The sequence below is a fragment of the Alosa pseudoharengus genome, unplaced genomic scaffold, assembly GCF_046254945.1.
Source record: "Alosa pseudoharengus isolate Yale_2024_CS ecotype anadromous, Long Island Sound unplaced genomic scaffold, YU_APseudo_1.1 YU_APseudo_1.1_scf_18, whole genome shotgun sequence".
NCBI classification, from domain to species: Eukaryota; Metazoa; Chordata; class Actinopteri; order Clupeiformes; family Clupeidae; genus Alosa; species Alosa pseudoharengus.
Window position 1 is genome coordinate 1,732,282 of NW_027468650.1, and position 24,665 is coordinate 1,756,946.

Below are 24,665 nucleotides of genomic sequence, written 5' to 3' on the forward strand. Positions count from 1 at the left end.
AGCGCCAGATTTCTGAGTGCAGGGGACAAGCCGAGGTGAGCTATGAGACATACGTTCACACTCGGTATCATGTTTCAACACACTTTAGGTCAATATCACACCGGAATTCTCCTTTCAATTCCTTTATTAAATATCCTTTATTAAATTCCTTTGAACTTGACCATACATATTGTGTGAGTCTAAGGAAAAAGTGCTTGTAGACTGAAATTGCAACAGCAGCACAAGTTTTAGAGTTCTGTTTTCTCAAAATGTGCGGTTTCATCAGAGTATTAAACTCTGTCGCTTGTTGGCCGTTCTCAGGATCCCCGTGGCAACACCATTGGCCAGTGGCTGAACGTGTCGTCGGAGCGTAAGATGCTGCAGCTGTCTCACGCCCTCAACCCAGAGGCTGACCAGGGCTACTACATGCTGTCTGTGACTGGAGAGCAGGGCGCAGGGTCGCACCAGTTTCAAGTGAAACAATATGGTATGTTGTTGTTGTTGTCTAGAGTGACACGTGTGTGTTGTGTGCTGGTAGCCCGGCATGGACAGAGGCTTCTTGTCCCAAAGTGGGCGTGTCCCTTCGTGCTAGTCCTTCTCCAGAGTCCCACTTTCATTTCAAACTGATGTACATTCCACACTCATATTCATGTGCAGATGTACATTCCACACTCGTATTCATGTACATTCCACACTCGTATTCATGTGCAGATGAACATTCCACACTCATATTCATGTGCAGATGTACATTACATACAAAAGGTTGTGTATTTAGCACAAGAATATATCTGTTATAAAGTCATCCATGTATTTAGACATTGGTTGGTTGGAAAACTGTCTTGGTGGACAGCCACCAAACCCATGAAGTGATGAGTCTGACATTTTCACTCGATACACATTTGGCCTACAACCTTTTTAGTCTGTTCTTGTCAGATGAGCAATCCTTCAAGATGACACGCTATACAGCTTTGTTTGTGTTTATATATATATATATATATATATATATATTATACATATATAATATGTATAGCTATACAGGTTTGTCAGTATTTTTTTTAGGATGTTTAAGAATAGTGTAAAGCCAACTGGCACGTTTAGGATAATAACGTTTTTTTGTTACCATGGCGTCTCTTCCTCCTTTCAGTTTTGCCCAAGTTTGACGTGACGCTCAACAGCCCAGAGTCGGTGAGTGTGGGAGCAGCAGAGATCCGACTGCAAGCATGTGCCAAGTGAGTGACATGGGGACGGGTCATTCTCAGGAAGTGACACGGGGACGGGTCATTCTCAGGAAGTTCATGTGCTTTGCCGTCAGAATGTGTGAAAAACATGGATGCCACAACAAAGGTTAAAACATACGCTCACTAATCTTCAATACAACTGTGTTTGCTTAAAAATATGGTGTAAGACGCTGGTGAAAGGATATGCAGATTTCAAGTGACAAAAATGGCAAATTCCCAAGTTCACATTAAAATTGCTGGACATGAAAGTCCACATGGACTACAGATAAACTACGTGACGACAAAAGTGACGACGAGCCCCCAACTGGGCAACTCCGGTGAAGTACAACAATAACATCTTCAAATAAAGTGATCCGGTGAAGTACAGCGGCCATTAAATGGATACATCTTCACACAGTGATCCGGGCTGCATCCCAAAGCTCTCCTCGCTCCTCCTGCTAGTGCCCCGGAAATCGTTCAAAGCTCGACGTCATCGAGGACATCTCATTTATCTAATCGTTCAAAGCTCGACGTCATCGAGGACGTCTCATTTATCTAAATGCAACCAGAGGAGGAGAGAATGAGGAGAGGAGAGAGGCGACAGCGCCGATACGCCAGGAAATATGAGGGCATCCTATGGGGAAGCGTTTTCGGACGAAATTGTGCGATCATGGTCCAAGTCAAGTCAACTTTATTTATATAGCGCATTTCATACAGAGCTCATTCAATGTGCTTTACATAAACAAAAGCAAACAGGAATAGCTGATAAAAGCATAGAAGGGCAATAGTCAAAGAATGGTTTAAAAAGTAAAGAATAATAGAAAGAAAACATAAAACGCACAAGGTAAAATCATTTAAAAATAAAGAACAATTAATAAGAAAAAAAGTAAAGTAATAAACGACAAGGTAGAATAAATATGTAGAAACAGTTTGGTCTTAAATCTATATTTAAAACTGGCTACAGTTGGGGCCTTTTTTGATGTCAAAAACCAGTAGGTTTTACTAACAGGTTTTTCACCTGGGACCATGGAGACATGTCTGATGGGTATTTAGGTCCTGCTCCATTTACTGATTTAGAAACAAGTAGTAGTGCTTTAAAGTCAAGTCCCTGCACTGGCTTCCAGTAAGTCACAGAATTAAGAATTGGAGTAATGTGGCCAGTTCTTTTAGTTTTTGTTAGAATCCTAGCTGCATTTTGGTATCACCTGAAGCTGTTTGATAGTCTTTTTAGGAAGGCCTGTGAACAGTCCATTGCAGTAATCAACCCTGCTGGAGATAAATGCATGAATGAGTTTTTCTAAATCATGTTTTGACATCAGCCCTCTAAGTTTGGCAATATTTTTGAGGTGGTAAAAAGCTGATTTAGCTATCGCTTTCATGTGGCTGTTGAAATTTAGATCACTCTCAATTAATACACCAAGATTTGTAACCGTACCCTTTGCTTTAAACCCTTTTGTGTCAAGGAGAGTGGCAAAGTCTTACCTCCTTTTTACCAAATATAATTACTTAAATTTTTTCTTTGTTCAGCTGAAAAATTTGAGACATCCAGGTGTCTATTTGTTCTATACACTGACACATAGATTCAAGAGGACCATAGTCGTTTGGTGACGGAGCTAAGTAAATGTGTGTCATCTGCCATCACCCATCTTGCAGTACAGCTGCAGTTGATGGAGGTTGTTTTCACCTGTTAAGTGTTGTGATTGTGTTGGTTTGTAGCCTTTAAGCGTTGTGCTGTGTGACCTTGTAGGCCGTGACCTTGACCTTGTAGGCCGTGACCTTGTATCCCGTGTTGTCCCTGTTCTCAGATACACGTTTGGGGCGCCTGTGCCAGGGAAGGCTACTCTGTCTTTGTGTCGAGAGTCGGATATCCAAGGAGGCGATGGCGTTGATCCCACACTATCAGTATGTTGGGAAGAACTGGTGGAGGTAAAGATATACTTCCAAACTAAATGATCAACATCCTAGTTATTCACTCTTCTGTAAATGTTGCCTCAATATGATTGATTTTGATATTAACGAAATTAACATTAAAATGTAAAATAACATTTATGTTTGCCACACATTTATTTCATTTCTGCATTTAAAATGAAGTTATAACAGTAGGGATTAAAGGGCCAAGTAGACCATACTTGTCAACCCTCCTGTTTTTTCTGGGTTTCTGACCTATTTTAGCTTTTTTCCCACTGCCTTCCCATCTTAATATTTTTTCCCGTAAAATATCCTAATATTTTAATAACATTAGCCCTACCACCGCACCTGTCAGTCTATGTAGCCTACTGTTGTCCTGTTGCTACCCCCTTGCCCTTCCAGCGAAGCAGATGTTTTCAAAGCATTGTTTTGCTTGCTTGAAGGCGACTTGGTGATATTAGTCTATTTAAGATAACAGCGTGGTTGTTGTGAGCATGATTTTGATGCCAATCTGTAAGCCAAGTAACGGTAGACCTAGCTCTACACCTTGTTTAGCTAGTGCAGCAGTTTTGTTGTATGATCTTCCTGTTGCTATCAGCAAGAATTCTATGTTGATGTTCTTGTATTTTGGGTGAGACCTGGGGGATCTCCCTTATTTTCAACGCTCAATGTTTGACAGCTATGAAGTAGACTGACAAACACTTCCTGAGGCTGTGATGATGCAGGTTTGTGGAGTGTTTAATTGTAACTGTGCTTGTTTTGCCCACAGATGGACAAGTCTGGCTGTGGCTGTTATGCATTCTATATGGCAACATTTACACAGCAAGACTTGAACAAAAAACTGAGGGATATCCTAATATTCAAGGCCACAGTAGTTGAAGAAGGAACCGGTAAGCCAAAGCGACCCTTTTGTAAACCGTTTGTCCACCAAAGGTTCCTTGTCTATATTTCATTTTGTCTTCAGGTATCAGTAATTCAGAGGTCAAAAACATAGATTTGGACTTCTCTCTTGGGAAACTCTCCTTTGTTGATACACCAAACGTAATTGAGGACGGGGCAGTTATGGAGGGCAAGGTAGGTGAAAAGGTCGTCTCTGCTAACACATCTGCCATGCATGCACTACGGTCATTTAAAATTCTTCTCCATCTTTCAAATGCCTCTCCGTCAACTGTAGTCTTATTCCTCCCCTGCACATGGAGCTTGTTAAAAATATGGTGAGGGTTTTTAGTTTTGGTTGAATATAACGTTAGCACTTGTACTTGCTGTATTATTGGGTAATGGGGACTGAGTTTGGGGAAAGTTTCCTCTCTGATGTTTTCTTTGTGTTTGGTTCAAATACCATCGAATGTGACATCATCTAGAATTGCTGACGATACCTTTGAGTTTTGACCACCAGCCTCCGGTATCTTGCCAAACAACCTTTCACTAGACTTATGGACTGTACCTTTTTAAGTATTTTCACATACTGATCTTGGTGCTGTGTGAGTGTGAGGGGAAAGTGATTCAGATACTGACCTTGGTGTTGCAGGATTTGATCGAAAAAAGGAGATTCAGCCAGTTGTCTTGTCTGATCAGTGCTATGAGGTACATTTCTGGAACCAGTGGCAAAGACTAGCCAGCGGAAAGCACAAAGTCACACTGCGTTTCCTTTCTCTACAGATCAAAGCGACCCATTACAATGACACTGGCATCGCTAGGAGGATGGTCCATCTGTTCAAAGGTCCGAGATGGAATGCAGAGCTTCTGCTGAACCTGACCACAGACTCCGCTGGAGTAGCCCAGTTCTCCCTCAACACAGCTCCTTTCCCAGGGGACTTTGAGCTCTTTGTAAGCTGGTCACTACAGTCAGTTCTCCCTCAACACAGCTCCTTTCCCAGGGGACTTTGAGCTCTTTGTAAGCTGGTTTTCTGGAAAAATCAGTGAATGCACTGCAGAAAAGCTACGTCTAGTGTCTATGTGAACGTGTTCTGTATAGATTGTGCACAAGCTAATGCTAGTATATTTGAGTCTCTGCGTGTGAGTGCATGATGTGTATATTCTACACAAGCTAGTGCTAGTGTAGTTGAATCTTTGTGTGAGTGTGTCATGTGTATATTGTACACAAGCTAGTGCTAGTGTAGTTGTGACGGTGCTTTGTGGAAGATCCAGGCATTCCTCCTTTCTCGTCTCTAATGCTTCTTCCTTTCCAGGCCAGCCTAACTACAGACACCGACACATACAGACCATATAACACCCCATACTATGACTCGGAATCAAAGTCTGTGTCCAGATTAAGAACGGCATCTCCAGACTCGGCGTCATCCAGCTCTCTGTCCATAATAGATGACAAAATAGATGGTGCTCTTCAGTGTGGCAAAGACGTACCCATCACCATTAAGTACACCTTCACTGGGGAGACTTTCAACGCAGACTCTGTGGATGTCATTTATATGGTATGTGGAATACAGGTTCCATTCCAGACATCTAAAGTCATTTGAATACTGTATGTCAATAGTTTTCCTTGTTTGTTGCAGGTTTTATCAAGAGGACAGATTGTTCATCATGGCTTTGCTGAAGCTTCAGTGAAGGGTTCTCCACCAGTAACTCAGGGTGAGGTTTCCTTCCGGTTGTCCGTCAGTGTTGAGATGGCCCCCTCAGTGCAGGTCCTGGCCTACTGTGTCTTACCCAGTGAGACTTTCCTGGCTGACAGCAAAACCTTCTCAACGGAGAAGTGCTTCGTAAACAAGGTACCACACTACAGCATGATGTTGTCATGGTAGCACACTACAGTGCAATGGTGTAATAGGAGCACACTACAGCATGTTGTCATGGTAGCGCACTACAGCATGATGTTGTCATGGTAGCACACTACAGTGCAATGTTGTCATGGTAGCACACTACAGTGCAATGTTTTAATGGTACCACACTACAGCATGATGTTGTCATGGTAGCGCACTACAGCATGTTGTTGTCATAGTAGCACACTACAGCACGATGTTGTCATGGTAGCACAGTTGAGCATGTTGTTGTCATGGTAGCGCACTACAGTGCAATGGTGTAATGGGAGCACACTACAGCATGTTGTTGTCATGGTAGCACAGTAGAGCATGTCATGGTAGCACACTACAGCACGATGTTGTCATGGTAGCACACTACAGCATGATGTTGTCATAGTAGCACAGTAGAGCATGTTGTTGTCATGGTAGCACAGTAGAGCATGTTGTTGTCATGGTAGCACGCTAGATGAAGGTTGTGGAAAGTTGTCTTTGTCCTCCTCTGCTGCTCTGTGATTGGTTGATAATATGCTGTTGTGTACACAGGTGTCGGTGCAGTTCTCCCCCCCTAAATCGGTTCCTGGAGAGAAGAGCTCCCTGCAGCTGTCTGCTCAGCCTGGCTCTCTCTGCGGCCTCAGCGCTGTGGATCAGAGCATCTACATCCTGGAACCTGGGAAACGACTGAACGCTGACAAGGTTACCAGCACCATGACGACATAGATCTGACCCAGAGGGGACCGGGCCTCTGATGCCCATATGTGTTACTGCCCATTACGGCCTGAAGAGAGGAGGGGGGGTGATAATGATGCCCATATGTGTTACTGCCTGAAGAGAGGAGGGGGGTGATAATGATGCCTGATGAGAGGAGGGGGGTGATGATACCCATATGTGTTACTGCCCATTACTGCCTGAAGAGAGGGGGGGGGTGATGATGCGTTCCTCTTCCCCTCTAGGTTTTTGATCTGTTACCACCGATGGACTCGTTTGTTGATTATGAAGTTGAAGATCCAGTAGAGTGTCTGAAAGTGAGACCTCGGAGATCTTCTCCGTACTATCCTCCGAAACGCTCTGCAACTGATGCCTTTGCAGTTTTCCAGGTCTGAAAAATAAGCACTTGAACACAGAATAAGTCCATATCCTAATGTCCATAATATCTGTGAAGGAGGAGTCTATCTGCGTCTGTGTCTGTTTTAGAGGTTGGGGCTGAAGGCTGCAACTAACCTGGTTTTGCGTCTTTGTCTGTTTTAGAGGTTGGGGCTGAAGGCTGCAACTAACCTGGTTTTAGGGACACCAGACTGCTTACTGTACCGGGGGGAGACGTACCACAAGGGATTCCGTAAGAGCACTTAAACATGAAACACACTGTAGACCTTGAATTGAGACACTGTAACCTAATTTAACAATGAGGCTCATTTTACTTGGTGTTTGTAGACCTGACCAATGAGGCTCATTTTACTTGGTTTTTGTAGACCTGACCATTGACCAAGGCCTCTGATTACGTCAGCTGCTCTGGCCTCTTTTTCCTCCGCATGAACGCGTGATGCATGAACATCACCTGCATGTCTTCCATTTCCACGGCCTTTGATCCATACAGGGCGTATGCTGGAGGGACGGTGTCCCAAACTCTGACGTACTCCAGAGGACAGGACCTCTACAGTCCTGTGTCCATGCCATCGCCATAGCAATTAACACTACACAGTCCTGTGTCCATGCCATCTCCATAGCAATTAACACTACACAGTCCTGTGTCAATGCCATCTCCATAGCAATTAACACTACACAGTCCTGTGTCAATGCCATCTCCATAGCAATTAACACTACACAGTCCTGTGTCAATGCCATCTCCATAGCAATTAACACTACACAGTCCTGTGTCAATGCCATCGCCATAGCAATTAACATTACAGTCCTGTGTCAATGCCATCGCCATAGCAATTAACACTACAGTCCTGTGTCAATGCCATCGCCATAGCAATTAACACTACACAGTCCTGTGTCAATGCCATCGCCATAGCAATTAACACTACAGTCCTGTGTCAATGCCATCGCCATAGCAATTAACACTACACAGTCCTGTGTCAATGCCATCTCCATAGCAATTAACACTACACAGTCCTGTGTCAATGCCATCTCCATAGCAATTAACACTACACAGTCCTGTGTCAATGCCATCTCCATAGCAATTAACAATGGCTCCCAAGCCTCTCCGAAGGCCTCCAAGCCATTTGTAAAGCAGAGAGCAGTTTGTTGCTTGCGCTGTGGATGGCAGTAGTAGCACCTTATTTTCAGATCAGCGTAGCATCACAGAGATATATGGCACATTCACTGCCTTCAGATCAGCGTAGCATCACAGAGAGATATGGCACATTCACTGCCTTCAATATCAATGGGATCAGATCTCTTACGAAATTCTTGCCTTTATGTCAGCAATAATTGTTCAGGCGCAAACACAAATTCACCATTTAACAATCGAGGGACATTTTCTAAATCAGTGAACCCCATTTTAATACCTTAATGCTGTCTGTGTCTGTCTGTGTCTGTCTGTCTGTCGTTGTAAAGGATTTGGTCAGCGTCAGTAGGTCAGTAGGTATGGGCACTCTACCTTTCATGTCCACAGATGCAGGTAGACAATCACCTCAAGCCTCTGCTGCTGACGTGGGGGGTTAATCGTGATGAGCACCGGTGCCCTGACAGGTGGGGGGGGGGGGGGGGTGTGTGTGAGACTGGACTGGTTACTACAGGACTCTGCTGCACAGGAGCAGAGAGGGCAGTTACTACAGGACTCTGCTGCACATGTTGTAGGAGTTTGTTTCTCCTTGATAGGGTATCCCATGGTGGCCTTTGGAAGTGGTGCAAATGCTGCACCAGGTGCTCCAGTGCTGTTGGAAAAACAAAATGTTGGTGTGACTGTTCGTACAATCTTCCCTGAGACGTGGATCTGGGAACTGGCAGAGGTCGGGTAAGTGGCCACGTAGAATCAGGGATCCTGTTTCCAGCACTAGATCCCCATCACCATTGCTCCCCATATCCAGCCCCATCACCATTGCTCCCCATATCCAGCCCCATCACCATTGCTCCCCATATCCAGCCCCATCACCGTTGCTCCCCATATCCAGCCCCATCACCGTTGCTCCCCATATCCAGCCCCATCACCATTGCTCCCCATATCCAGCCCCATCACCGTTGCTCTAATGTTGCTCTAACGTGTCTCTTCACAGGGGGTCTGGAGAAACACAAGTCCCTCTCACTGTCCCTGACACCATCACCACCTGGGAGATGGAGGCGTTCTGCCTGTCCCCCCAGGGCTTCGGTCTGGCCCCCCCAGTTCAGCTCACTGTGTTCCAGCCCTTCTTCCTGGAGCTCTCCCTGCCCTACTCCATCATCCGTGGAGAGACCTTTGAGCTCAAAGCAACAGTTTTCAACTACCTGCCCCAGTGCATCATGGTATTACAACAGTTTTCAACTACCTGCCCCAGTGCATCATGGTATTGCAACAGTTTTCAACTACCTGCCCAAGTGCATCATGGTATAGCAACAGATCATGCTCTGAGCATAAGGACTTTGAACCTTCTGGTAGCCAAAGTGTGTTCTGATTGAATTACTTAATTAGCTGTGTGTGTGTGTGTGTTAAACGAGTCCCTCTCTGGTAGGTCACAGTGTGTGTTAAACTCAAATCCCTCTCTGGTAGGTCACAGTGACTCCAACCCCTTCATCAGACTTCACTCTGACCCCCTCCTCTGATGGCCAGTACTCCTCCTGTCTGTGTGCAGATGGGAGAAAGACCTTCAAATGGACACTGGTGCCCTCTGTATTAGGTGAGTAATGCTGAGAGAGTTAAAGGAAAGTGGGTAACTTTATTAGACACTGGTGCCCTCTGTACTCTGTGAGTAACGCTGAGAGAGTTAAAGGAAAGTGGGTAACTTTATCAGACTCTGGTGCTCTCTGTACTCTGTGAGTAATGCTGAGAGCGTAGAGACACTGTAGTAGTGGACACTGCTGAAGCTGACCTGGGAAACTTGCCTGCAGGAGAGATGAGCGTGACTGTGAGTGCGGCCGCTGGGCCGTCCCAGACTCTGTGTGGCAATGAAGTGGTGACCGTCCCAGAGAGAGGCCGCGTAGACGCAGTCACTCGCTCCCTCAAGGTCAAGGTAGGCCTGCCAGTAGTCCTGAACAAGATCAGTCATTTTGAAGTCCCAAGAAAATCTCCAAAGAACCTCTAGAGCTAAAATCACACTTCTAACATCTGTAACTTCTCTTTTGTAAGGCGGAAGGAACCGAGAGGGTTAGAAGTTTCAGCTTGCTCTTATGTCCAAAGGGTGAGCTCCAATCTTCTGTATCTATAGTTCACGTGTTGTCCTTATGCATACTCTATGGAATGCATTAATAGATTCTTGTGTTAAAAGAAAACTGATGCTATTCTTGCATGCACTGTTATGTCCATGTAATTTGCCCAGACCTTTATTCATATTAGACCACTGGCCATTGGCCTGCTTGGCCCTCAACTCAGTTCCATGTTGTATCCACAGGGGGCGCCCTGACGGAGGAGGTGGAGCTGACCCTCCCAGGGGATGTAGTTAAGGGATCAGCCAGAGCCTCTGTGTCTGTGCTAGGTACCAACAGTCACATACAACACACGCTTCTTATGCACAGCAGAGCCTTACATTGAGCCTTTCATTTGCTCACTGTCTGCTGAAACCCTAACCACGTTTGTCCATGTTTGTCCAAGAGAGCCTTACATTGGCTCACTGACTGCTGAAACCCTCACCATGTTTGTCCAAGAGAGCCTTACATTGGCTCACTGACTGCTGAAACCCTAACCATGTTTGTCCAAGAGAGCCTTGCATTGGCTCACTGACTGCTGAAACCCTAACCATGTTTGTCCATGTTTGTCCAATAGAGCCTTACATTGGCTGACTGACTGACTGCTGAAACCCTAACCATGTTTGTCCATGTTTGTCCAAGAGAGCCTTACATTGGCTCACTGACTGCTGAAACCCTAACCATGTTTGTCCAACACTCCATGCCTCCTGCAGGGGACATCTTAGGTCGCGCTCTGAAGAACATCGACAGCCTCCTGCAGATGCCTTATGGTTGTGGGGAGCAAAATATGGCCATCCTCTCCCCAAATATCTACATTCTGCAGTACCTGCAGAACACTGGCCAGCTCACTGCAGACATTAAGGAGAAGGCCACCAATTTCCTCAGGAGTGGTGAGATGTTCTCTTCCTTTTGACAGTAGAGGGCAGTAGAGGGCACATGTCCATGTTAATTATTATGTATCCATCCTGGATAGTGAACCCCTGAACAAGATGGCACCTCTAACTTTAGAGTTCTGTGTGGTAGGCATGACTAATGACTATTTCCCATTTACCTTTGTAGCACCGGGTTGAACCCCTTTTGCCTTCAGAATTGCCTTAATTCTTAATAGCATACACTACCACTACCTCACAGGATCAAAAGAGTATATATACCCGTCAAAAGTATGGAGACACACACACACACACACACACACACACACACACTACATGGTACAACAATACCTACAACATCCAAACTATGACAGAAGACAAAGCTCTCTAGAAATATATTATTTCCATGTGCCACATTTCATATTCTTCACTGTTTACCTCTATATCAAATTTGTTGATAATTGATAATTTTATTGATTTGATATTATTAAAGCCAACTTCATTCTTTTGAAGCAGTGCCTCCCCATGGCCACGCCCCTGGACACGCCCCTGATCTTTAGTTACTGCCATGTGATTGGCTGAATAGATATCTGTTAATGAGCAGTTGAACACATGTGCCTAATAAAGTGGCTGGTGATTTGGAACATAATGATGAGTAATCAACAGGATACCAGAGGCAGCTGAACTACAAGCTTCCTAATGGAGCATACAGCACGTTTGGAACAGGAGATGGAAACACATGGTGAGTCCATCCTGGTTCACAAAGTAAGACACCTGTACACCACAAGACTCTTGATGTTCTATCACATGGTTTTAATCTGAACATGGTTGATGTAATAGATACTGCATGCTCCGACCACAAATCAGTAACCTTTAATGCGCCGTTTCCCATGATGCAACACATGGCTACTAAAACGTCACGGTGCCACTCAAGGAGGTCCTCCCCCTCTACGGCCTCAAGTGCATCCTCCCCGATCCTCATCTGCACTGAGCACTGAACAGGTGGCTGTTTTTAAAGCTAATTGTGTTTCTGCATTAAAGCGTAACTCACCAAAATGCAACCTAGGGTCGTCTTGTGAATGTACCCGAGTCAAACTTTCATTTAAAAGCATAATTAGGATATAAATATTGTAATGTCCTTTATACTAGAGTTGATGAATCAGCTCTTCAAGAGTTAGTACAAAATGCAACCGCTAGACTGCTTACCAGGACAAGGAAACAGGAACACATCACTCCAGTACTGCCGTACTGCACTGGCTTCCTGTTAAATTTACAATCCAGTATATATCCAGTGTTTTTAAATCACTAAATCAGCGTGCTCCAGGTTATGTCCCAAACATGCTGAACTTTTCCACTCCATCACGAGCACTAGGATCTGCATCCCACGCAGAGCTGCAGAGCCCGAGCGAGGAGCGGAGCGGATGGAATTTTGTTGGAGTGCGTTTTCATTTGGAGGCCGGAGCGGCCCCTCTGTTGTGCTCCAATTTCGCTCCGATTCCGCTCACACCAAGAGTCTGAGGCATGCCCAAATCCACCCAGATTTCATGTCTTCGGAATCAAACCAAGACCGTTACATTTCAAAGATATTGGCCATAGTAAGTTCATTAGGGACTGTACGATATTTAGCGGGGGGGGGAGGGCCGGTCGCCAGACGATCGGGTTAAAAATGTTCTGCCTGGCCCTCCCCCCTGGTCAAATTTGTTTTCCCAGGGGCCTCCCCCCGGCTCAAAAAAATTCTCCTAGGCCCTCCCCCCTACGTGAATCAAATAAAACTGGTCGAAAAATGACGTTTACAAGGTTAAAACGGCCAGAAAATGCAGATCTCGCCCAGGGAGTAATTGAGTCTAGAACCGCCACTGGCTTCGCAAGAAGTAGGCCTACATAGACCATAACTTGTACGGTCATCTTCTTTAAGAACTTTTCCCAATATTTCCCATAGCCTATATCGCTTTTCCTGAAGGGGTGTCTTTATTATTTTAACTCGCGTCTTCAGCTTCTTTACTGTTGAGTTACTGTATTGATGCTTTACTGTATTGATGCTAGCCTTTTCGTGATATTTCACTGTAAAAAAATATTAGTTGATTCAACTTAAAAACGCGTGTAACCTGGTTGCCTTGGAATTTTGAGTTAATTGAAAATAATACAATAAGTTAACTAAATGAGGCAAATAAGTTGTGTCAACTTGAGATGGCTAGTTGATCTGACAAATATGACCTGTTCCATCAACTAAGGAGTCATTGTTGACACAACATTCTATTTAGTGGATGCAACTTAAATTATGCATCATGTCAACTAACCTAGTTGAGTTGAGTCAACTCAAGTAGTCATTAACTTAACAACATAGAAGTCGTACTGACTAGTATTTTGAATTTGTATTGACCAAACATTTTACTTAATACAACAAGCTTTATGAAGTTGATCTAACTTTTTTCACATAAGTAACCTGGTTGCCTTGAAAATTTAAGTTGTCCTAACTCTTGCTTAAGTGAACATGACAAATGCCCTTTGCTATGCATTGTGTTAACCAAACTGGTTTGTAATACAAAAATATATACGTAAACATGATGTACAAGTCAAGAAGACAACATTTATTAAGCATATTCAATGAGCAACAGATTATATACAAAGATTTGTTGCTTGACAAATCCACAAGTGTGGTTGTGTGAGTGAGTGTGTGTGTGAATGTTTGACCCAAAATTTCTGTGCCCACCACTCTAGTTCATCCAAAACAATCCAGAAAAGGGACTCAGTAAAAGTCAGGTGTCTGTAAAAAGAGAAAGAAAGCATATGTTACAATTGACCCTGTCCATGAATATAATTAACTCAGCTTGTGTGACAAATAAAAGCAAACCCACAATAGCAGCCTAGAAGTCAGGTGCAATAGTTAGAAGTAATGGAGATATGTATTACAGTTGTGCTCATAAGTTAACATAACCTTAGCATACACATACATTTAAAGATCATCTGATCTTAATGTCGTAATTTAAAAAAAATGAGGAAAAATCCAACCTTTAAGGAACACTTATTTATTTACGATACATTATTCATTCACAAAGAAAATTGTTGTACTAAAGGCTGGATTTTTCCTCATTTTTTTTTTTTTAAATTAAGGCATTAAGATCAATTTCCAAAAGTATCATACTTAATTGCAACACTGTCTGCAGAAGCTCTTGCCTTCTTGCTTAAACCACCTTTCTGATGCGACTCCGTCGGGGAGTTTTTGCCCCTCGCCCTCGTCCATTAATTCCGTATCACAGGACACCTCGGCGGCCGTTATCCCTTACTTAAGATATAAATCAAAGCATTACAAAATAAGTTGGTAAGTGAATCAGGTGTACAAACAAAAAGTATAAATTACCTTATGAAGGCACCCTTGCCACCATCACCATCAATGTTAATTCTTGATTTGTGACTTTATTTGTGAGGGTTTCAGTTTCTGTCAATAGAAAACAAGATTTAACAAAATTATGATTATGCTCAGTTTGGCATATATTCAACACCTTATTTACATTACCACCAACATAATGGTAAACATGGCTAAACTTCATGTGATGTGCTTTGGACATATTGTATAAGTAAGTATAAGTATATATACTTTTTTGATCCCGTGAGGGAAATTTGGTCTCTGCATTTAACCCAATCGGTGAATTAGTGAAACACAAACAGCACACAGTGAACACAGTGAGGTGAAGCACACACTAATCCCGGCGCAGTGAGCTGCCTGCTTCAACGGCGGCGCTCGGGGAGCAGTGAGGGGTTAGGTGTCTTGCTCAAGAGCACTTCAGCCGCGGCCCACTGGTCGGGGCTCGAACCGGCAACTCTCCGGGTACAAGTCCAGAGTGCTAACCAGTCGGCCACGGCTACAAAAGACAAGCAGGCAAATTGCATTTGCATAGATAGCATTGCTAGGTAGGCAATGTTAGCCAACGTTTACAGTAGCCTATAGGCTATATATTTATTCATGATGCGCCCTTCTCAGCTCGTCTTAGCGGCACGGCATGTGGCAAATAGTAGGAACAAACTCAGCGGAGAAAGATATCAGTAGATACTTCTGGCTATAAATAAATATCGGGGTAAGTTACAGCTGACAATAATGACGGGTCTTTACTTAATGCTATTGAGTTTATTATATGGGTCCATACGTTTATCTACTTATATTGAGGCCATCCTTAAAAATATTTTCGTTTGCCGTAACCCGACCGACCCTGTCAATTTAGAACCGACCCAAATATTTATTTTTTTCCCCTTTTAGTCTGACCGACTTGCCGGTTGTAAACTTGCGTTAATACCGACCGATTGTTTTTTTCACTCTAAACAACCAATAGAAATGCAATGAAATAATATCTCTTTTAGTAGGCCCAAGTATTGTGAATATAAATTGCCTACATGCAAACGTGGCTCACTTAAATAAAACCCCGTGGCGTCATCTCTACACCATTAGTTTTACGCATGTCACACTATGGCCTACGCTTCGTTTCATTCACACAAACTGATAACGCTTTTACTTGGCACGAAGTTCTGGAAGAACTGTGGCCAGATCTTTTCTCAACCCTTCTCCCCCCTAGTCTAACGGTGACCGTGTCGGAGTATTGAAATTGGTTGTGGTCTATTCAGCATTTCTCAACATATGGGTCCGCAACATGGAGACTGCTGGTCCGCGGAGTCGTGGAGTGAAATTAGGCCCGGTGCTTCATCTGATAATTTGCTGCGCAGTTGATCAAGAAACCGCGGATCGACGAAAAAAGAAAACAAACGTTTCTGCTATCGATGTCATTAAACATGGAGCCCTACAATTAAGTGGTGAGCACTCATTCAATGCGCGTCTGCGTGAGAGAAACTGAAACTAATTGATAACGTTGGTATCAAAGCTCCGCTTCAACCTGTTGGAAGGCTATTTATTTATTTAACGAAACTTAATAGAACGATGTTGTTTTTTGGAACTTCCTTAGAAACAGAGCAGAGACTGTATAAAACACTGTATAGCATTGAGTATTGTATAGTCAAATTTCAATATAACGTGGCCAAGAGCTAGTAGCCTTCTTTCTGGGTACATGTAGATGAGCCCTATGACCCCAAAGTCTGCCATGACCGGGCCTCAGGTCAAAGATGAGTTTGAGAAAGGCTGGTCTATATAACCTGCATCAGAATGAGATTTGCAATGGTGCGCCTGAAGGCACGGGTTGAAGACCCAGTCAGTTACGTCACGATATGCACATTTGTGTGAATTCATTCCTACGTAATCACCATGACCTAAATTGTACTTTTTTTTTTACTTTGAATCTTGAAAAAAAAAATATTGACCTACCTACCGACCCATTTTTTATTTTTTTTGGCTGTTACTGCAAACAAAAATATTTTTAAGGATGGCCTGACGAGATGAAGCCGTAGGCTATGTGCTCTGCTCAGCTCAAATCTACGCGCTACAGGCGATTGTCACATAGAATAGTCTATAGAACTGGAATGTCATATCAACAATATGGCCGTGGCGGTGTTTGTGAATAAGCCCTATTATAAAAAGCTACAATAATGATGATTAGTTTCTGTATTAATGCATTACATTGCACATTTGTCAAACAAATTAGAGTGTGCACAGTGACATACCCCATAGCCCTCATTGAAAACACACAAACACTTACAGCATGTTGAGGGCAGCAGCCATGGCTTCCAGACATAGTCAAGTAGCATGTTGTAGTAGCGGGACAGACCGACTTTGCCCTGGTCTGTTGATGAAGCCCACTACAGTCATAACAACAAACAGACACATGAAAAAAGGGGATAAACTAAACACAGTAACAGACACAAATACATGCAAATAATGTTATTTGCTATTCTATGTGTGTGTGTGTGTGTGTCTGTCTGTCTCTACCTGGTGAGTGAACTCTCTTGCGGGATTCAAACTTCTTTTGTATGGAAGTGGCACACATTTGGAATATTCCAGAATGCACTCAGTGTTTTCAGGGAAGCAGTCCTCACAACTCACTGCCTGCAAACAGGGAACAGAGGGAAATTAAGAATAATAAATTGCAAAATACACATAACATGAAAAGACCATCACTGAAGCACTACTGCCCTCACATGCATCTTAAATGAACACATGCCTTGGCACAAGTCAGGTACAACCAAATAAGGGCTATGGAATGAAGAACATTTTGCCTAATGCTACCCATACATCAGAATACTTTGACAAGATTTGGGAAAGATTGGCGTTTTTTAACTAATGCCCCCCTTTCAAGCTTTACTCAAAAGACTACAATCTTTCAATAATCTTACCCAAATCTGGTCAAGTCTTCTGGTGTAAGGATGGCTAAATATAACACTATAGGTTACCCTTCACAAACTAAAGATCCCTTGACTTGTCGGAATCATATTGAGGTAGGTCAACAACCTGTTCACGTTAGCCTACTTTAGTGGCTCCTAATGACCATGCAGGCTAAGTTATAGCTAGGTTAGCTAATGTACTCGTGCCTGATAGCCTTGGCCATTTCATTCAAACTAAAACTTTACATCCATAACGAAATCTCAGACAGACTTATTGTTGGATATGATATTACTACCATTCCAGATATTTCACACAATGGTAAAGCTAGTTATTGGAAAAGTTAACATTAACAGCTAACGTTAGCGATGTTAGCTCGCTAGCTAGCAAACGTTAGCTAATTCTAACATGACGGTTAACAAACGGTTTTGGTTAACATTAATGCTACAATATAAAAACAGTATTTTCCTAATTAATTCCAGTTTTCAATTGGCATACAAAAGTACTGTAGTTCTTACCTTGGATATGATGACGGCAGAGTTTGTACAGCTTGCAGTCAGATGCATGACAGAAAAGTGACGGTTGAAGTCACCACCACAGGCTCTGGTTCACCCTAACGAAAAATTACTTCGAGGTGCGGTTAGGTGTCTGCGCATGCGCCATTTACGTGACGCAGGTGAAACGGAGGTGAACTATGATAACAAGTGGATATGACAAGAAAAAATAAGTTGTACCAATTGTGTCATTGGTTTTCACCACTAAAACCCAAATATATAAGTTATCTGAACAACAGAGTTAAATGTAAGTCTACTTGGCTAAATATTACAAGTTAACATGACTAAAAGGGAAAATATTTTTTTACAGTGTAGGCCTATTTGTAGAAAATATATATTTAATTAATTTTAACTGACCCGCCCGCAAATGACCCGAATATCATTAAACTATTTGGTTTATGACTCATAACCGCGGGTGACCTGTAAGCTTACGAGGGGAGTTGTGGGAGATTCAGGTAGGGTTGCGACTTTTTGGACTTGCCCACTCTGTCAGAGACGTGAATCATGTTTTGCCCTACAAACCTTTCAAAATATCGAAAACGGATCATTGATCAGGGGAAAAAAATATCATGGATCAGGAAAAAATAATTTTCCTCGGCCCTCCCCCCACGCCAAAACATTTCTCCTGGGCCTTCCCCTAAGGCTTAAAAAATTCTCTTAGGCCCTCCCCCCCCCCTGACGACCGGCCCTCCCCCCCCGGTAAATATCGTACAGTCCCTTAGGGATGGAGTTGCTAATTATTTTAGAAAGAAAACTGAAAGTCATAGCCTAGGGCCTGCTGTACAAGCGTACTATTCCTACAAAACAACTAGATGCTAATAATGTAGAGCAAGAACAACCATGTGGTGGTTCCAGTGAGTAAAGATTCATTTTGGAATTTAAGAAGATGTGGAATTTTGCAGAAACATGAGTTACGGAGAGCAAAAACGTGAGCAATTAGAATATGCTTCATATCAAGTAGCCTAAGGCTGAAGTATAACTTGCATGCTAAACCTGTATTATTTAGGCAATTAATCCCACTGATCCTTTTAGTTTTAGGTTTATGTGTATTGACGTTACCAAGCTTGTTCGTTGTTGCACTGTCGGTGTTGCATTATCTTTTACAATAAATGTTCTATGAGTGACATTGCCGTTGCTCTTAGATCTTTGGGATTTACGTTTTCTAAGGTGACAATTCGGCTTGTAGATTATTTCTCCCTCTTTTAAATTGGAGCGAGCGTGGATCGATTTCACTGGAGCGGGAGGATTTTGAAGTGGAGCGAGATTGAGCGGAGCGACCTGACGTGAATTTGAGCGGAGGAGCGGTCGAGTGGTCAGCCACCTGAGCGAGGAGCGGCCGAGTGGACAGCCACCGGAGCGAGGAGCGGGATATTCGCACCGCTCAGCTCCACTCACTAGCTCTGATTCCACGCACGCCTGGACACACCCCCTTCCCGCAAACAGAAAGGTGACTGCTTTCAGTATCCATGCAACGCCTCTGGAACAGCTTACCACCGGAACTCTAATCGGCATCACCTGTGACTGTTTTTAAATCTTTACTAAAAACCCATCTCTTCAGCCCCAGCTGTGGCGCAACTGGCTGGGGCACCTGCACCGTACGGCGGCGGCCCGGGTTCGATTCCCGCCCCGTGGTCCTTTCCGGATCCCACCCCTGCTCTCTCTCCCATTCACTTCCTGTCACTCTCCACTGTCCTATCATTAAACGCATAAAAAGACCAAAAAATTATTATAAATTATATAATAAAAAAAAAACCATCTCTTCAGACTTGCTTTTAACAGCCACTGAGCCTGTGGAACTATGGATTTGATGCCACTTGTATTTTGTCTGTATATTTATACGTCTGTCTCTCGTTTTGTTTTTGTCTGGAGGTGTCAGCTGTAGTTGATGCTTGAATCATCTTTTAAACTCTGTCTTTTTTAACTGTGAAGCACTTTGGAATGTAATGTGCTATAGAAATTAAAATGACTTGCATACAATGCTTAGACCACAGCTCTTACCTCTGGACAGAAGCAAACTCAGCGTTGTGTCCATCTCTTCTCCCAGGCTCACTGCATTTGTGTTGAGGTCGTTTGGAAAAGCAAAGTCCTTTATCTACATTGATCCAAAAGTTATAACGGATGCGAGCACTTGGCTTGGAGGAAACCTTCGACCAGATGGTGTTTTCAATATGCAGGGGAAACTCTTCAACAACAGAATGAAGGTCTGACCTGTATGATGCTACTCATAAACAAACTCCTTATTTGGGATGGATGCTGAATTTTCAGTGTTGATGAGGGTTTTTCATTGTGTTCTAGGGGGGTGTAAGCGATGATGTAACAATAACAGCTTACATCGCTGCATCAATGCTTGAGCTGAATATGAGCACTGTTACGGTAGGTAAATCTGTCTCAAACCATCTCCTCTATCAAAGGTTTCATTCAGATGCTTTATCTTTTCCATAGCTGTCTGAACATGACTAGAAAGTCATACCCCTTTGTACCACTCATGAGAAATATAACCTTTGACCAGAATGTTTAAAAAAAGAATCTATTTTTTTACTTCAGCAAGAAACCATGAGGTTCCTGAAGTCCTCCGCCAGTAAGCGCTCCAACACCTACACCACCGCTCTGCTGGCCTACACCTTCAGCCTCGCTGGGGAAGCAGACCTCCGAGCTGAGCTGCTGAAACACTTGGACAGTGTAGCGACCTCTGCTGGTAGGACACATTGTGCAGTGTGCCAGAACCGACATTGATGAGCAAACACGTGCACCTGCTCCCTTCATCCTACGGCTCATGTCTTAATCTCCTAATCTCATACGGCTCATGTCTTTATCTCATACGGCTCATGTTTATCTCATACGGCTCATGTCTTTATCTCATACGGCTCATACGGCTCATGTCTTTATCTCATACGGCTCATGTTTATCTCATACGGCTCGTGTCTTTATCTCATACGGCTCATGTCTTTATCTCCTAATCTCCTACGGCTCATGTCTTTATCTCATACGGCTCATGTCTTTATCTCTTAATCTCATGTCTTTATCTCCTAATCTCCTACGGCTCATGTCTTTATCTCTTAATCTCATGTCTTTATCTCCTAATCTCCTACGGCTCATGTCTTTATCTCATACGGCTCATGTCTTTATCTCATACGGCTCATGTCTTTATCTCATACTGCTCATGTCTTTATCTCATATACGGCTCATGTCTTTATCTCCTAAACTCCTACGGCTCATGTCTATCTCCTAACCTCCTACGGCTCGTGTCTTTATCTCATACGGCTCATACGGCTCATGTCTTTATCTCATACGGCTCATGTCTTTATCTCATACGGCTCATGTTTATCTCATACGGCTCGTGTCTTTATCTCATACGGCTCGTGTCTTTATCTCATACGGCTCATGTCTTTATCTCCTAATCTCCTACGGCTCATGTCTTTATCTCATACGGCTCATGTCTTTATCTCCTAATCTCCTACGGCTCATGTCTTTATCTCTTAATCTCATGTCTTTATCTCCTAATCTCCTACGGCTCATGTCTTTATCTCATACGGCTCATGTCTTTATCTCATACGGCTCATGTCTTTATCTCATACTGCTCATGTCTTTATCTCATATACGGCTCATGTCTTTATCTCCTAAACTCCTACGGCTCATGTCTATCTCCTAACCTCCTACGGCTCGTGTCTTTATCTCATACTGCTCATGTCTTTATCTCATACGGCTCATGTCTTTATCTCCTAATCTCCTACGGCTCGTGTCTTTATCTCATACGGCTCATGTCTTCTCAGGGAGTCTCCTGCACTGGTCTCAGTCCTCATCAGAGCAAGCTGATTCCCTGGCGGTGGAGACGAGCGCTTATGTGCTGTTAGCTGTTCTCACCAAACCCGCGCTGACGGCTGCAGACTTGGGCTATGCTTCCAGGATCGTCAACTGGCTGGTGAAGCAGCAGAATCCGTATGGAGGCTTCTCTTCCACACAGGTGCTCCACACACCTTTCTTTTCTAAGCTTCGTGTGTGTGTGAGCTGGTCTCCAGCTTCAGTGTTTGCCCGTGCTGACGGCTGGGTGTGTGTGTGTGTGTGCTGACGGCTGGGTGTGTGTGCTGACGGCTGGGTGTGTGTGCTGACGGCTGGTTGTGCGTGTGCGTGTGCGTGTGCGTGTGCGTGTGCGTGTGTGTGTGTGTGTGTGCTGACGGCTGGGTGTGTGTTCTCTCAGGACACGGTGGTGGCGCTGCAGGCTCTGGCTCTGTACGCCACCAAGGTCTTCAGCCCACATGGGTCCAGCACAGTGACCGTGCGGTCAGCAGGGGGCGACACACACCAGTTTGATGTGAACCAGCTCAACACACTGCTGTACCAGGAGGGGGCGCTGCGCCACGTTCCTGGGAAGTACAGAGTGGACGTGAAGGGCTCTGCATGCGCTTCTGTGGGGGTCAGTGGAAAAGAACTTCTCCTCTGTTTCTAAACTATTGATGATGGATACTCTGTCCGTGACATTTCTTCACATCTCTTCTGTAACAGGTCGCGCTCTTCTACAACATCCCCACTCCCAGTAAACATTCAACCCTGAGCATTATGACTCAAGCCAAACCTCTGACTGAGGGACAGTGCAACAAGGCCGATGGGCAGCAGGCCTTCAGCCTCCACATCACAGTCCAGTATGTGTGTGTGTGTGAGCTGGTCTGTGCTGACTGCTGTGTGTGTGTGTGTGTGTGTGTGTGTGTGTGGGCAGCAGGCCTTCAGCCTCCACATCACAGTCCAGTGTGTGTGTGTGTGTGTGAGCTGGTCTGTGCTGACGGCTGGGTGTGTGTGTGTGTGTGTGTGTGGGCAGCAGACCTTCAGCCTCTACATCACAGTCCAGTATGGAGCTCCATGCAACGCCTGCTTCTGTTCTCTTTGACTGAACTAGTCTGACCGCATCCGTTCTAATAGTTATTCCTCCTTTCTTGTGCAGATACACATCTGTTCTAATAGTTATTCCTCCTTTCTTGTGCAGATATAACGGACCACTGCAGAGCACCAACATGGCGATAATAGATGTGAAAATCTTATCTGGGTTCACTGCTGACACTGAAAAAGTAAGTTGTCCAATGTCCCTCCTACATCTGTTGCTCTGTGTGCACCATCCATAATGTTACTGATGGAGGCTGTGTTGGTGTGTGTGCACCATCCATAATGTTACTGATGGAAGCTGTGTTGGCGTGTGTGCACCATCTATAATGTTGCTGATGGAGGCTGTGTGTGTGTGCACCATCCATAATGTTGCTGATGGAAGCTGTGTTGGCGTGTGTGCACCATCTATAATGTTGCTGATGGAGGCTGTGTGTGTGTGCACCATCCATAATGTTGGTCTGTGTGCACCATCCATAATCTTGCTGATGGAGGCTGTGTGTGTGTGTGTGTGCACCATCCATAATGTTGCTGATGGAGGCTGTGTTGGTGTGTGTGCACCATCCATAATGTTGCTGATGGAAGCTGTGTTTGTGTGTGTGTGCACCATCCATAATGTTGCTGATGGAGGCTGTGTGCACCATCCATAATGTTGCTGATGGAGGCTGTGTTGGTGTGTGTGTGTGCACCATCCATAATGTTGCTGATTGAGGCTGTGTTGGTGTGTGTGCACCATCCATAATGTTCTGTGTTTTAACAGCTTCAGGGCAGCAGGTTTGTGGACCGAGTCGACAGGAAAGATGACCACATCCTTGTGTATCTGTCAGAGGTAAGGCCATCTGTAAGAATCCTGGTTTTCACTGAAACATGCTGCACCTACTTGCGCTCTGTCCATCTGATGTGATGTGATGTGTTTCTTTTGATTTCCAAACAGGTTCCAAAGGATATACCTGTTCACTGCGAACTGACCATCCGACAGGATTTGCCAGTCACCAACCTGAAGCCAGCAGGGGTCAAGGTGTATGACTACTACCAGACCAGTAAGACTCCATAGACCAAGACCAGCATTACATATATGTATAATTACATTGCCATGGATACAGCAGTGCTAGTAAGCCCCTGACCAATGAAATCTCTCTCTCTCTCTCAATCAGGTGACCAAGCTGAGGCTGAGTACTCCTCCCCTTGTGCAGGTCAGTTAGTCTGCCGAGTCCTCTAAAGAACGATCACAACAACAGGTCCCAATATTCTATTTAACGTGTGTGTGTGTGTGTGTGTGTGTGTGTCCTCCCCTTGTGCAGGTCAGGGGACAGCTGAAGGAAGAGGTCATTAAGTGGAAATTATTTTGACATTTCAACCCTTTAACTTGCTGATGTGTTGACATGATGATTTTGATTGTATATCTGTAATAAATACTGCAATCCTAGCATTTGTCTCATGTTCATACTGTTCGGAGGATTGTCAGTTGAAGACAATGTTTATGAAAGAATATGAATGAAAACAATATTACCGTACATCCCTGCTGAAAAAAACAGCTAGAAACCAGCTTATGCTGGTTTTAGCTGGTCTTTGCTGGTGTAGCTGCTTGGTCCACCAGTTGTATATGCTGGCGTGACCATCTGAGGAAGCTGGTCATGCTGGTGTGACCAGCCTGTCTTGTGGGATACAGCTGGTGCAAGATGGTCATGCTGGTGACCAGCCTGTCAAGCCGGAAATGCTGGTTTGCTAGAATGGTTGAAATGCTGGTTTGCTAGAATGACCAACATAGGCTGGAATGGCCAGTTAAACCAGCACTATAGACCAGTAACACCAGCTAAAATGACCAGCTTGAGGTGGTACGACAAGCAAAACCAGCTGAATTACCATCATAAGCTGGGAAAACCAGCCGAAGGTATGTTTTCGCAAGAGTTTTGCTGGTCTAGCAGGTCAACCATCATAGG

The 24,665-nt window shown here is 44.1% G+C and overlaps 1 protein-coding gene across 1 annotated transcript; it reads left to right on the top strand.

The window, feature by feature from the left end:
- The first annotated feature begins 248 nt into the window (after positions 1–248).
- LOC143131810 (alpha-2-macroglobulin-like protein 1) lies at positions 249–24,103 on the top strand. Its single transcript, XM_076291398.1, has 31 exons — positions 249–266; positions 301–466; positions 1,124–1,208; positions 3,002–3,122; positions 3,874–3,994; positions 4,069–4,178; positions 4,764–4,931; positions 5,294–5,536; positions 5,618–5,830; positions 6,404–6,553; positions 6,811–6,954; positions 7,106–7,193; positions 8,681–8,816; positions 9,076–9,301; positions 9,546–9,672; positions 9,884–10,005; positions 10,122–10,173; positions 10,384–10,467; positions 10,891–11,067; positions 11,713–11,788; positions 19,901–20,057; positions 20,152–20,229; positions 20,401–20,551; positions 21,606–21,817; positions 22,052–22,267; positions 22,357–22,493; positions 22,832–22,913; positions 23,486–23,554; positions 23,660–23,765; positions 23,880–23,918; positions 24,027–24,103. Exons 1-31 carry the CDS (start codon positions 249–251, stop codon positions 24,056–24,058), a joined length of 3,906 nt encoding a protein of 1,301 aa, XP_076147513.1. The 3' UTR covers positions 24,059–24,103.
- The last annotated feature ends 562 nt before the right edge of the window (positions 24,104–24,665 follow it).

Coding starts and splice junctions, on each gene's coding strand:
- LOC143131810 (XM_076291398.1), top strand. Junction 5,831..6,403: donor AGAAGTGCTTCGTAAACAAG/GTACCACACTAC, acceptor TTGTGTACACAG/GTGTCGGTGCAGTTCTCCCC. Junction 23,766..23,879: donor GTATGACTACTACCAGACCA/GTAAGACTCCAT, acceptor TCTCTCAATCAG/GTGACCAAGCTGAGGCTGAG.